At 38.5% G+C, this 14,960-nt stretch overlaps 1 protein-coding gene and 1 long non-coding RNA gene across 2 annotated transcripts; one reads left to right on the top strand and one right to left on the bottom strand.

Moving 5' to 3' along the window:
- Nucleotides 1-64: 64 nt before the first annotated feature.
- Nucleotides 65-14,821, bottom strand: crlf1b (cytokine receptor-like factor 1b). Its single transcript, XM_044128651.1, has 8 exons — nt 14,764-14,821; nt 12,847-13,125; nt 11,573-11,702; nt 11,275-11,447; nt 8,437-8,594; nt 8,004-8,172; nt 1,843-2,024; nt 65-1,063 (listed from the first exon to the last, which is right to left on the bottom strand). Exons 1-8 carry the CDS (start codon nt 14,819-14,821, stop codon nt 1,040-1,042), a joined length of 1,173 nt encoding a protein of 390 aa, XP_043984586.1. The 3' UTR covers nt 65-1,039.
- Nucleotides 8,581-9,699, top strand: LOC122838201. Its single transcript, XR_006371858.1, has 3 exons — nt 8,581-8,684; nt 9,053-9,267; nt 9,354-9,699. It is a non-coding gene; the product is annotated as an uncharacterized LOC122838201 (long non-coding RNA).
- Nucleotides 14,822-14,960: the final 139 nt, after the last annotated feature.

Below are 14,960 nucleotides of genomic sequence, written 5' to 3'. Positions count from 1 at the left end.
GATGAACTACATAAGTAATAAAACTCAATACAAAACCTAAAAACCAAAATAGAATCTCTTTCAAGGTTAGAAACAATTATTCTTATTCCGACAATAAGACTTATGTTTTGAATTACCGATGCTTTACTTGAATATCTGAATATATGTTCTGAAATATTGAAGCGAACAGTGATCATTATTGTCCCTGTAGATATCAGTCAATTCCCCTTCATATCAAATAAAATAAAATAAGCAGATTAACCTAAAGTTTATCTACCTCAGGAGGATTGACAGATCTGAACTGAGGAAACACAAAGGGCTGCAAGGGAACCAAAATAAGCTTGATTGGACACACCTCTCCAAATGTTAACATCAAAAATAACCCAAGTAAAAAAAAAAAAAAAGTAATAGCTTATTTTTATTTTCACACAGTGATGACTTATTAGAAAAACCCCCAACTTGACCCTGTTTGAGAAAGTAATTTGTCTCTATTTGCAAATAATTTGTGACTTCCAGGATTTTTTGGAGGAAAGTTGAGTCTCATTTAATCAGGTTGTTTTGATAGTTTCCCCCGTATTTGAAAACTGCATTATGTTATCTTTGTCAGATATTAAAGTCTGTTTCATGATCTGACAAAAACAGAAGAAATCCATAAGGAGGCAAATAGTTTTTCAAAGCACCGTATCAGATATAATCATTACTATAATAGTGTACCTTTTCTTCGTCTGTGTGGCATGTAGCCAGACGGAGCAAACAAACAGCTACTTAGTAAAACATAAATCCATTCAACAAAATAAACATTTGGCCTAGAAAAGAAACTTACAGTTCAACATTTCAAGCGTCACCTTAAAATGTAAACGTCTTTGACAATCTGTGCTCTTGTGGGATCCCCCTTTAGGTTTAGGGAATAAAGTATAGCTGCTTAGTTTTCTTATACAACGGCTCTGCTATTTTACAAACTTTTTTAAAAAGTCAGGCTCAAATCCTCAAATCCAGGACTTCTTACCCGACTGGAACCACGACGACCAGTTAGACTCCAGAGCAGCACTGAGCACCCGGGCTATGAATTATTATTTTGTGGAACCTGCAAAGAAAAAAGTAGGTGGTTCAACCTGAAAAGAATACGAGAAAAATATGTTAAATATAAATAAAACTCCACTAATTATTCCCCACCAGCCTCTCTTATCTCTCTCTCAGCTTTTCCTTCCTGCTAACTTTTCTTGGAGGGAATCAATGAGTATCTGTCACTCTTGGTGAACAAAGACATTACTCAGGAGACGGTTTGTGCCTTAGAAAGCAGAAAAAAAGACTGGGCCTTGCTGAGCGAACCAAGTCAGGTGGACTGAAGGTTTCTCTGAGTTCATGGACTGAGGACGTGGCTGAAGGATCTGAACTCTTCACACAGGAACATTCTGAGCTATTTTTTTTATTTTATTTTTTTTGCAAAAAACGAATCTGCATGGTAAAGGCGCACATGAGAATGGACTGTTAATGATATGCAAATGTTTTTTTTTTTCTTTCCTTTAGTCTTTGTTGTGGTCATCAGCTGAAGATCACAAGTCTGCTCATTAAAATATGAAACAAAATCAGGCGTCTTGACGAAGAGCATGCCCCTCTCTCTGCTCCCACTTCTGAGCCCGTAAAGCTCAAACCGCACATTTTTTACCTGATCATAAAGCACAGACTGAAACTCCACAGAGCCAGTTCAAAGGAAATCTTTCCTCTTTTTGCTTGTAAAAATGCCGAGCAGATGGCCAATGGAAAAAAGGCCGGGTCAGAAATTCAGCTCGGCGTGTATTGATAGAGTAACGGGGTGTTTTTCCCACAGAAGGGGGGAAAAAAGAGCGTGTGCCGCTTACCGACCTGGTTGCGTGTTTTGTGGGTTTTCTGCAGCCACGCCCTCCACTGATCGTACAGTTTGATCGACATGCTGCCGCAGCCCGAGGCGTGCTTGCGGACCCAGCCGAAGAACTGCTTGAGGTCCCGCCGCAGGGCGGAGTTCTGCTCACCGGCTTTAGGATCACAGGAGCCTCTTTGTAGCAGCTCTGACGGGAGGAAGGAGAGAGAGAGAGAGAGAGAGAGGATGAGGAGGGGGAAACCGTGGGAGAAAATGTCAGGAGCATCATGGTTAGAGTGTCTCGTACTCAGCTTGAATATTCTCATTTTATTGCCTTGAAAGCATAAAAGTAATCCGCGGTTTTTAAGTAAGCTTACAGACGTAAACAAAACAAACGTCTAGCTTGAACCCACATTCGAGTCTGTTTTTTTTTTTTTTAAATCATCTTTTTCTGCAATTTTAGCTGGAAATCTTTTGAAGCCACATGTTTCTACCAGCTGTGCACGTTTGTATTTGTCGATTGTTCTTTGTAAAATACCTCAAACTCAATTAAATTAAATTTTTTTAGCTCTCGCCATAACTGGCTAATTAGGTTAAGGACTTGGACTGGGCCAATGTCTGGCTGTCGACCAGAAAGGTTAATCCATCCCATCCTGGTTTGCTCAGTTTATCATCCTCCATCTTCCTGGCTTCTCTGCTCCTGTTGAAGGGAAGCATCCCCTCAGCACGATGCTGTCACCACCATGTTGCAGAGTGGGGATGATGTGCAGTGAGTAAAAGAGAAAGAGAGGGTTGGGAAATATTCTGAACTATTGCAGCGTAAGAAAAATAACAATAGTATCTGTTTAACCAAAAACTGTCCAGTGAAACGTGGTAGTGGCAGCATCATGGTGTGGGGAGAGACATATTGAGAAAAACTGTATTAGCCTGATCGTCCAGCAAGACAATTTTTTTTATACACTGTTAGACTTTTTATTGTAATTTTACAGTACCTTACAGGCAACACTGTTGCCAGTAAGTTACTGTAATTACCATTCTACAGTAACTTACTGGCAACAGTGTTGCCAGTAAGTTACTGTAGTTGCCATTCTACAGTACCTTACTGGCAACAGTGTTGCCAGTAAGTTACTGTAGTTGCCATTCTACAGTAACTTACTGGCAACAGTGTTGCCTGTAAGTTACTGTAATTACCATTCTACAGTACCTTTACTGTCATCATATTTCACAGTTAATTTTTACTGTGAGTGTGCTTTGCAGTTACAACTGCTTTACTGTAAATGTAGTTTATAGCATAAAACTGTAAATGTATTTTATAGTAAAGCTGGTCTACTGTAAACTTGTTTCACAACATAATGTCAGTTTTACTGTAAATTAAAGTTTACATTTTTTAATACAAGAATATTTTACCATAAACCGAAAAATTTCATAAAAGAAATTTTAGTCCAAGTACTGTGAATAAAAACAGGTATTTATTTTCAGCAGATTTGTTGAAATAAAATCCATTTATATATTCACAATGTCATAAAGAACAATGTCACAATACAATATAATGTGCTATAAAACAACAAAACCATAGAACACACTACAGGTCATGTCAATATTTTTATGGCACATGTATGTAGCAACATGAACGTGTGTGCATCAAGTACCAGCCATAAACTATTAAAGACTGACTTTTAAAAATATATAGAATATACTTAACTTCATTTGAATATGAACTGTATTTCATTCAATATGGACACTTGAATGCATCTGGATCCAATAACAGTAACAATCTTTACATAACCTTTTCTATTTGTTGCACACTGTACAACAAAAGAACAACTAAAAAAATTGGGCACTACAAATTTTATGTACCACATCAGGTATGCACCAACATGAACACGTATATCATTCAAATGGTGAACAGTCAAAAACCAGCAGAGGCTGCATTGTCAGAAAGCAGTTAACAGTAGCTTAAATGTGCACTGTTACACAATACATCACAATAACAGTGCAAGTGTGATAATGTACTGTATGGTAAGCATTCATATCAATAAATATTGTTATATCAGATGCATTTCCTACATCAGAAGAACTTTTATTCCATTCGTCAAACAAAACCAGTGAGATCCATCTTGTGGAAGCTGAACTGTAAAGAATAAGACAGACGATGTGGGAGGTCATGAGATGGTCAGGAAGTTATCTACATTTTCAAATCGACAGGAAGGCTGACAAATTAAGCTGAAGTGACAATGTCCAAATGCATAAAATCATTGGCATAAAGCAGCATTAAGGTGATAATTTGTTTTAAAAAAAATCAATTGCACTGAAGTGATAATAGAAGCTGCATAAAGAATGAGCAGGACTGGCTTCACTTCAGGTTTTTGGATTGTTTATGGCAAAAGCAGTCAGTCAGTCTTCACTAATTCAAACGATTGCGTACTGTATTGAGACCCTGCAAATGTCCCCAAGGAGACGATGAAATACAACATGTCATAACAATCTTTTTAGTCATTTTGTTGGTGGACAATAAAGACAATAAAATAATAAACATTTGGTAAAATGCTTACCTAGTTGGAAGTCTTCCATTCGAATTCAGCGAGTCGTTGGAGGAAGGTGGTGATCCGGGAGTTGACACTGACTACTTTCCTCTTGACAAGACTTCCCGTCTTGCGGCTTGTACTGACTTTGGCTGTGCATTTGGTACCAACATCTGGATTGATCCTCACAAAGAATCTTTTAACAGAAATAAAATATATTAATTGTATTTTTTAAAATGAAGACATACAATACAGCAATCAGCTATGGTTCTTCATCATCAGTCAAACTGTCATTAAATTTAATTCATAAATGGCTTGGTGTAGAGTACTTACCGTTGTATCATCTCCAGCGTGGTGGATGCTGACTCCTGATACTCCAGATTGAAGTCATAATATGACCCAAAAAAGACAGCAAGGACGCTGGCAAAGTCATGTAGTTGCTCAGGCTCGAAAAATACCTTCTCCTCCATACTGACCATCCACCGGGTTGCAGACATCAAGCTATTTCCTAAAATAGACAAACCCTTGTCAGGCTAACGCTAGTGAGTAAAAGTACAGACTACCATAACTATTACATACATTGCTACAAAAAATTATAGTGATAGAAAATATTCCTCTTACCAAGCATGATTACCCTTGGTGTTGTAGGTAAGGTCATTTCCATCTCAACAGACATCTTGGTGGAAGATACCTTTGAAACATAAAAGGAAAACTCTTAAATATGAATTACTGGTAGTAATTTATATTTAAAGGGCCGGTTCACCCAGATTACAACAGGTTTTTGAGAACCTCACCCCAGAGACTAGACTAGACTTTACCCCTACATCCTGCAACCACTCTGAAACAGCAGATGTGAATGACAGTTTGTGAGGCTAAATGCATTTTTGAAAGCATTACATTCCACAAATACAGTATCTGAATGGCTAAGTACAATATGGGTTAATGAAATGAAATGTTTGTGATTTGGGTGAATTGATACCTTTAACAAATTAATTGAACAATTCTGATTTAAGATGTGTGTTTTAAGTTAAGAGTCGATATAAAATTACATCAACCAAGATGAAGATTGAGTCCTCTTTTTCTTCGAAATGTTTTCTTTTTCTCTGACGGAAGTAGGACATTGCTCTATTCCACAACGAAACCGATAATTAGCTGTGTGTTGATGTTTCTTCACATGAGTACAAAATTCTCTAAATTCTGAAGTACAAATACTGCAGAATTTACACCTGTATATAATTGCACCTGTTAGTACTGACTTAACTTTAAATTTGCAAGAGCATGGTTTAAACAGGTGAACAGTCCTTATATGGAACCAGGGTTGGAAATTAACTTTTTTGTCCACCTGCCACTGTGGCTGAACCAACTCAAAAAATAACAGAAACCACTTGAATGTTTTCCACCTTTGTCCTCATTTACAGACTCTTATACACTATGTTGGAGATGTAATGGTACTTTAGCAGGCTAACTAGCTGTAGCAAGCTCAAAGTTATAGATTAGGTTAGCTGCTCCTCTACATTTCCAGATTATTTTGTGGCTTCAAATATGTTTGAAGAGCTGTCTTTTTACCTGTTGTCTTGTCTTTTCAAGAGTTGAAACTATGTTAGCACTCAGCAGGACAGAACTGCACAGCCACTTGGAGGGAAAAAGCTTGGGAGTTAAAAAAGTCATCTGACAAAAAGGGAAAAAAAAGAACAGGTTAGAATTCATCCTTGTTGACCTAGCTAATCTGCACTCTTAACATTTGCAAGGTCATGGTTTAAACAAATGAACAGTTATTAGATTATTTTATTATCTAATAAAATAATTAGATAATTAGTTATTAGTTGTTTTTTTTTTAAAAAGGGGGATCAATTATCAGTTAACGTTATATTGTTCGACAAAGGATGTAACAACAATGCTAACAGACACTCAGCACTGAGCTTATCTCAACCCAAAGCTAGTCGCTCGAGGAAGATTTAGCGGCAAAAGTCAAGCTAAAACCTTCGGTAAAATTAGCACCTTAGCTAACGTTAATTCCGAACCAGCTCAAAAAATAACACCATCATATTTTTCTATCTTTCACCTCATGCTAAGTTATAGCATTATAGCATGATGCTATAAGTTACGTTAGCTCCATCTAAAATGTACATATCCAGATTAGGTTTTGGCTTCAAACAGTTTTCTAAGAAGTGTTTTTTACCTGTCTTGAAGAGCTGAAGCAGTGTGAGCCCACATGACAGAGCTGCACTTGCACTTGGACGGAAAAAGCTCGAGTTTAAAACAAACGCGTCATCAGAAAAACGTTGGAAGCGAAGCCACCCTTGATGACGTAGATAAACTGCATATTAATGTTAGCTAGGATGTGAAAAAAAACAAAAGTACATGCTCTCTTTCTGCCTTAAAAATATGTTAACCACTAAAGGAGTAAAAATACAGAAACAGGGAACCACGATGAAACATCTATGATGACCGTTGGAAATCAAATAGAATTCTTACATGGCCAGCGCAAAGACATTATAAGTGCAGTACCACTACTGCAATGTGTAAACAGTAAATTACAACTTCAAAACATACAGTAAGTTACTGTAATACTATGTACTATACCCATAATGCAATGCAAATTACAGTAACTAATTGTAAAGATGTTTTATGTTAGTTTTACTGGGCATTTTGTGGTATTTAGCTGTAAAAAATACAGTAAAGGCTAACAGTGCAAGACATTATAAATACAGTACCACTACTGCAATGTGTAAACAGTAAAATACTGCAACTTCAAAACATACAGTAAGTTACTGTAATACTATGTCCTTTACCCATAATGCAATGCAAATTACAGTAACTAATTGTAAAGATGTTTTATGTTAGTTTTACTGGGCATTTTGCGGTATTTAGCTGTAGAAAATACAGCAAAGGCTAACAGTGTATGAAGAGTGTGGTTGGCTTGAAGCTGCTTCAAGCTAAATGTATCTAATAATAAGTTCCTAATAGAATTAAAATTAGAGTAGAGGTTCAATCTTTTCTAAGTCTTTCTATTATACAGAGTTTATAGAAACACTGACGCTTAAAACAGAAACATTTCCCTCAGTGCAACGACCTTAGCCGAAGAGGTGACATTCCATATTTGGGTTTCAGAAAGAGAATTTTGTCATCTGCCAAAATCAATCCTTTATGGCAAACGACAGAGCTCGATAATGACTTCCTCCCCTCCTGGGAAGTAAATACCGCCATAACTTATGTAGCTCATTATCTGCTCCCAAACCTGCTTCCACTCAAGCTTTATAGGCTCTGTGTGTGCCGCAGACTGACAGCCAGCTCCGTAACTGGATCAATCTTTGAAGCGGACGAGAGAAATTCATCAAATGTCCCCCCGGCTCTCTGCCGTTCCCTCTAATCCTCTGAGAGGAGAGATCTCTATCTAGCCAGCGAGCCGACTGATGTTTGGTTTCCTGCGGGTCACATGCGGTTCGGATCTTCCTGCGTAGGATGTTTAAGGGACATTGTTTCTCTGGCTTTAATTGCCAGCGAAAGGCCGATTATCAGAAAAGAACAAATGGTACAAAAGCGGAAGGATTTCAAACACTTGGACTCTTTGCAGCCCTGTCATTTGAGCATCAGAAGATATTACCACAAAGTTCCCATAAATTTCAGTGAATGCAGTGTGACGAAGTCTGGAAAGTCCTCCTTACCTCCGCTGGGTGTGGAGGCTGCAGCCGGGTGGCTCCAGTCACTCCAGATTCCAGGCTTCCTGGAGCCAAAGATCCCCACCGGGTTGCACCTCACCTGGACAAAGTAGACGGTTCCAGGCCTGAGGCCCGCCAGCCGGCATGACGTCAGGTTCCCAATGTTATCCGCCGCCTGACGGAGGAAACAGCAACGTGATTGAAGAGATGAGAGGTCACAGAAATGCTTCTCACTGAAACATTCTTTAAAAATGTACGTTCACTACAGAAGACGGTCGGATACTTTAACAATATCACAAGGACAATGAGGGTGAATCTAAAGTCCTCACACGTTCATATTTCTATGCAGACAAACCCTGACTAAAACGACGGGGTTTAGTTAAAGCCCGTCGTTTTAGACACGAGCGGGAAAGCTTCATCCAGCTGGTGTGAGGATCACCTTCCAGTCAGCGCCGTCCTCCATTCTGTAGCGGATCTGATATGTGGCCTGAAACAGGAAGTCCTTGAGCTCGGGCGGACTGGCCCAGCGGACCAGCAGCTGGTCGTCGAGGCTGCCGATGCGACTCAGCCGCACGTTTGCAGGAGGGTCTGTTGTCACTGCAGGGCAAGAGGGTTGCAGAGTTTCTACACAGCTCCCCTCACTGTGCACACTGACAGGACATGTGGGTGAAAACTGGACAGACGAAGGTAAAAAACCCCAAAAACCTCTAATGGACGCATTGGGAAATACCGAGGAGGAACATTATGCAAAATCCATAATGTGGGTTTTTTGTTTTTCCACATTCTTTATAAAAATATATGTAGGCTGTCTGAGTTTAGGTGATATTGAGCTTCAATAAACCAATAAGCCTTAAAGACAGAATCCCTTTATCTACAGTTCCTCTCACGCCTTCTTCACAAATGAAGACAAAAAGACGAGCTAAAAAGGGATTGTTTTATGTATAAGCAAGTTAAATAGTTACTGTGTTACCCCAGGTTTAAAGTTATCTTAAACCCCAGATTCCTAAAAATATGAAGATCTCAAAGATTTCATCTTGTCTTTCTGTGGCAATCAGGTGGCTTGTGGACTTTGGGTGTTTCCTGTGTGAGCATGATGTTCCCCATTAAGACACAACGGGCTGCGATAAAATAATTCAGCCCCTTCGAAGGAGAGGAAACCAGAGGAAATACGAACAAGATAACAGGACAGGAGACAAAGCTGATTTATGAACCTATTAAATATCTGTTTGTAAACTTCTGCTCGACACATCCGCCGCTGCTCCCACTGCTGGTGGGTAACATTATTTATAAGGTATGTTTATTCTAATCAGAAGGACAAAGGAAATCCACACTTTGCTTTTCTGTTCTTTGCCGTAGCTTAATGCAGCTGACGAGTCCTCCATTTTAACCCCCAAGAAGCTTCCAACCTCCAGGCTACTCTGCAGTTTGCAGAGTGGATTTAATGCGGAGCGAAAGCTCCAGGTATCAAACACGGCTTAGAAGAATGTGGTATTTGCAGAAGGTTATGGGGAACTACAGTATATTAGTGCTTTAGTATTACGGCTGTAAACCTGAAACCTCAGAAGTCATTAACTGGGAGGAATCTGCTGAGCCGATACTTTTACAACAAAACTTCTGAGAGTGTCGCACCCTGGGAATTATTCTTCCTGTCTGACTGGAGAGTTGTTATTTATTGGCAGGAGATCTGAACAGCTGAGGAGAAAATAACTAAGCAATAAATAAAGTATGGTGGCGAGTGTTCAGACTCCTTTGTATTTCTTTCTCTTGGTTTCATTGCAGCCATTTGCTAAAGTCAAAAAAGTTCATATTATTTCTTATGAATGTGCGCTGAGCATCCCATATTGACAGAAAAACAAAAAAACAGAAGCATAGAAATTTTTGCAAATGTATTATAAAAGAAAAACTGGAATATTACATGGTCCTAAGAATTCAAACCCTATGCTCTGGCACTCATATTTAACTAACGTCTTTTTTTTAAATTGGTATTATTTTGGCAAATGGCTGCAATGAAACAAAGAATGAAAAATTTAAAAAGGTCTGAATGTTTTCTGTACCCACTGGAAGGGTAAGATACACTACCATAGAAAGTGTTTCCCCCCTTTAAAGATGAGATTACTAAACTAATTTTGATACCAGATCGTTTATGAAGGGGAGAAAAGAATGTCCTCATTAAAGTCTGAATTAACTATGATGAACCACAAATGCTTAGTTTAATTTTCAATAGTCACACTCAGGCAGACCTATCGAAATGAAGTCTCTGTACAACCTGACTTGATAACATGAAGTAGGCTAAAAGAAAGGATTAGAAAACCATCTTCCAGTGAACCACAGTGAGAGCCTTCATGTCGAAATAGAGAAAACAGAATAATAATTGTTTCCAGAAGTGGCCACCCTACCAAAATTACCATGGGAGTGCATCAAAAACTAATCCAAGAGGTCAGAAAAGATCAAAGAACAGCATCTGAAGTACTGCAGATTGAACAAAGAGAAAGAGACTAGTTGGAGCCCAGATGAAAACCACCGCTGATCAAAGTGATGCTGACCTTTTACAAGCAACATCTTGATGTTTGAAACAACTTTTGAGACAAATATTCTGTGGAATGAAGAAAGAAAACTCTTTTGAAAGGTGTGTAAGTATTTTATACACAGAACTTCCCTCCAACATGACGGAGTAGCGGGACTGCCTTGCTTCTTCGGGACTTGGATGAACTGTCAAAATTGATGGCAGAGAATGCTGAGGCATTAGATTTTGACCTTGAGTTCAGAAAAACTTGGGTTATGCAGCAAAACAAGTTTATATCCAATTGAGAGGCCGGGGCATGAACTAAAACAGGTTGTTAAGCCTTAAAAAACTCTCCAGTGTTCCTGAAACAATACTAATCTTCACATAAGAATTGTCCAATCCAAAACCTGACAGAAAGTTGCCAGTTGTTGCTGCTATGGGTGGAACAACCTGTTGGTAAATTTAGGAGGCAAAAGCAGTTTTATGATTTATAATTTGAAAACTGATTTTGGTGTAACTGGAGTTATTGTTTTCTGTAAAAAAAAAAAAAAAAAAAAAAAAAGACAATCTAAACTATTTTAACAAAAGAGAAAAAACTTAAAATTGATAAGAGATCAATTATTTTTCACAACACTGTACTTGGGCTACTTCCTTCAACAACATTTTTGAATCATCGCCTTATTTAATCACTTTGTCGTGTTCTCGTCGTGTTCACCTGCTGTGTCTCCAAACATTTTTTCCATGACATGAAGGCCAAAGAGTTTCCTTACTGACCTACATCCAGGACGTCGAGCGAGCTGATGTCGGAGGCGGCTGAGCCCAGCTGATTGGTGGCCTCCACCCAGATCTCATACGGCGTGAAGAGAGCGATTTTTGCTGAGATGCGACAAGCGTAACCCTTCTTCTCTGAGCTGTAATTTTCACACTCGTTTTCTCTCCCATGCCACCTGAACACAAGATGACCCCACATCTTTTGCTCTGGAGATCACCATCTACCAACTTGTGACTCATAAAAGACTGATAAACTACACAAATCAGACATTTTATCTGTGTAAGCGAGGAGCTGCCTCACCTCAGTTTGTACTTCAGGGTGTATTTGGTCGGGATGTGGGTTTCTCCTTGCCCACCGACGCTCCACCTACAGCTCAAATCCTTTGCGTTGTGGGACCAGCATGTTAAATTTACCGGCTTCTTCGGAGGCACTGGAATATAATTAAAGTAGCAGAATTAGGTTTAAGAAATCTCCCCAAAAATTTAGAAATTAAAAGTTACGCTCAAACATGTGCGTAACCATGTCTTTTTGACTTTTAAAAAAGCAAGGACGTTTTGCTTTTTTAAGAGGTAAACTCAAAGCGAAAGGTCAAACATTTCAGGTAAAGTGTTGCACTTTTTTTTGAATAGATAAGGTTTTTATATTTTCTGTTTAAATCAAATCTCACACCTACAGCTAGAGTGGTGTATAAATCTCTCCTTGTGCTAAGCAGCAAACTAATTTCATTCAAAGTCAAACACAATGATGGACTTCTTAACAACGGAGTCCAGTCTTTGTTACTTCAAACTCATATTTAAAATAATTTCTGCCGATGTTTTCCGGATTTCTTGTTCCATCAAAGATTGGCCTTGAAATGCAGCGTCAGTCGTGCTCTATGATCAGGAAGTTAGCAGAAGAAAACAAACAGCTTTCGAGAAGCAATTTCTTCAACTCAATTTTAAACCAAATGCAAGCAAGATTTGCCAGTTTTTCTGTTTTTCTCCAGCAGTGCATGAAGTATTTGAGGAAATCATCTTGATTCAAATAAATATCTTATTTCTGTTTAAATGCAGAAATCCAAAACAAGTAGGCCCAAACATCTGAAAACAGCTGCGGCTGTCGTTGCAACAAGTTATCAAGTTACAGCTTGAACGGACGGACGTTTTAAAAATAATTCTCAAGCTCAGTCATATTGGACAGATAGAAAATCTGATCTCTAATTTTCAAGTCAACTATGACCACCTTCCCAGTCCCTGCCGAAAATAAGTATCCCCACAGCATGATGCAGCCTCCACCATCATTCACAGTGAGAATGGTGTATAGTGTTCATGGACTTCCTCTGCTTTGTTTCCTCTGATACTTTTCTTCTGGCCTCTTGATGTGAAATAGACAATCAATATTTAACACTAGACTGTATTTAGTCACAGAGAGATTAAAATTGTGAACCATGTCTTAGTTGCTTTCCACTTCATGATTATACAACATTTTGTGTCAGTCTGTTCCGTAAAAATCTGATAAAAGCATCCAGGTTTGCTTTTCATAGAAATATCACAAAATGTGCAAAAGTTCAAGGCAGATCAAGTCTCTATGCATACTTCCCACATGGAGACAAGAACCAGCGAGGATCCGTCCGTCTGCTCCGTGACACATCAGGTTGTCTCCAGACTTCTGCTGGGAGCCGTTCAGGCTGCGGAGCTCGATGCTCAGGATGTCGGCGGACACGACGCTGTAGGTGCTGCTGGACAGGCGGATTCCGTTCAGGGTCCAATACAAGGAGCTGGCGTGGAGACCCAGCTCCGGGCTGAGCGTGCAGGAGGCCGTCAAACCAGAGCCGATTCTCAGGACGGGATCCTGAGGGGAGATGACGGCAACATCTGGATGAAGGAAGCACAGCGCACAAGCTTTTAGGCTGAGCTAATTTTTTTTAAAACACTTTCTACAAAACAGACTCGTTTCTCAGTGAATTAGACAATACAGAATTGTTTCAACTGTATTTTCAGGTCTGGATATTTAGTGATTTTTCTATATAAAATGTAATCCCTAATGTTGCATAAAACCTTGTAGAATCTGTTGATATACTTATGAGCAGACGTAAACGATTTTTAATTTATAATGAAAAAGATAAACCTTTTATGGTTACTTCTATGTCAACATATGCTACGAGGAACTTTCAGTTTTGTCATCAGCGCCTTCGTATTTCTCTAAGGTTATAAACGTTATGTTGAATCCCAATTCAGCTGCTTCTCAAGATAGGAAATAAATTACATGAAGTTCACATAAAGCTTTATAAATCAGAGAAATCATAAAGTAGCTTCTCACTTGGCCACAGTCAAGCAACTGGAAACATAGCAGCATTTAAAAAAACAACAACAAAACATTTAGAGTAAACTACACACCAAACCTAAATACTTCATTTTTAAGCTATTCTTTAGTGTAGATTAGTCCTCAGTAAACATTTCATTATTACCGATTATTTTACAATATTACAGGCTTTTTGTCTGTAATATTTCATTTGTTTCAGTGTTTTCAACGAGAGGGATCCTAAAGAGACATGGCCACGTTTTAAGAGATCATTCATTTTAGCAAAATGTTTTGACTGGTTTTTTCTTTAATCTTTAGAGATTACAGCCACGCTGCCCCACAACAAAGCAGGAGCTCAGATCTTATTTACGCATTCAGCTCAGAAAGAAGATGATTTATGGAGCCACAGCAGTCACTCAAAAAGACTCCTCAGATTTTTCAGAAAAAAGTGTTTTGCTTTTTTTTTTCCAACACCAGAACCACCTGTAAAACATAAAGATTGCTTGCCTGATCGATGTCCATGAAAAACTCTTTTTGTTGAGCTTTAAAAAATGTATCTGGGTTTTATTTACCGGACTTCAGATTTGTGATGGTTGTTAATTTTCTCATGTGGCTCTGCACTTTTAAAATCTGGTCATAATAATAAAAATACTGGTAATAATAACTCATTCAAGCAAAGAACAAGATGTTGAGTACAAATATTGGAAAAAGATTTAGATTTTGTCTGAAAAATGCAAATAGATCATTGCTCAGTCTATAATTAAATCTTTCTTTCTGAAAATATTTCTTCATGCCTTAAAGTGTAAGTAGAAGATTTTATTAGGATAAATTATACTGTTTTATATTTTCGCGCTGTACAACGTTTTTGAATTTCATTTTGATATAGATGAATTGTGGTTAAAAAGTTATTCCTTGTAATATATTAGTTTCAAGAAAGCCACCAAAATAAAATTAAAATAAGAAAGCTTGCTCCACTGGCCACGCAAAATAAAGTTGCACATTTAAAGTTCAGTTGACTCAGTGTTTGTTTACCTTTTCTGAGTGACGTAGTGACAGCTACCGTATGTGAGCAGTATGTGATAATGAACCAAATGAAAACAATGAAGTGGTAGAAACAACATCAGAAATGTTTGTCTTTTGAATCATAGTTCTGTCTGTCTGCGTGGATCCTCGTTTGGAGCAACAAAAGATAAAAACGACTGATCCCTTACGTGTCGAGGAGAACTGCACGTCTGGAGCGAGGAGCAGCAGAAACATGAAGAAAATCATAGTTTGGAGGATGCTTCCCTGTTGTTTTCCTGCGTCTGTCTCTTCGTCCCTTGCCGGACGGATGACCTGTGCAGCTTCCCAGTTTGAATTCTTGTGACCAAGAAAAATAACTGCTTACAATCTGAGAAACACAAGTTGT

The sequence above is a fragment of the Gambusia affinis genome, linkage group LG10 (genome assembly GCF_019740435.1).
Source record: "Gambusia affinis linkage group LG10, SWU_Gaff_1.0, whole genome shotgun sequence".
NCBI lineage: Eukaryota > Metazoa > Chordata > Actinopteri > Cyprinodontiformes > Poeciliidae > Gambusia > Gambusia affinis.
Note: the sequence above shows the minus strand (reverse complement) of the source record. Positions and strands in the feature narration are given on the sequence as shown.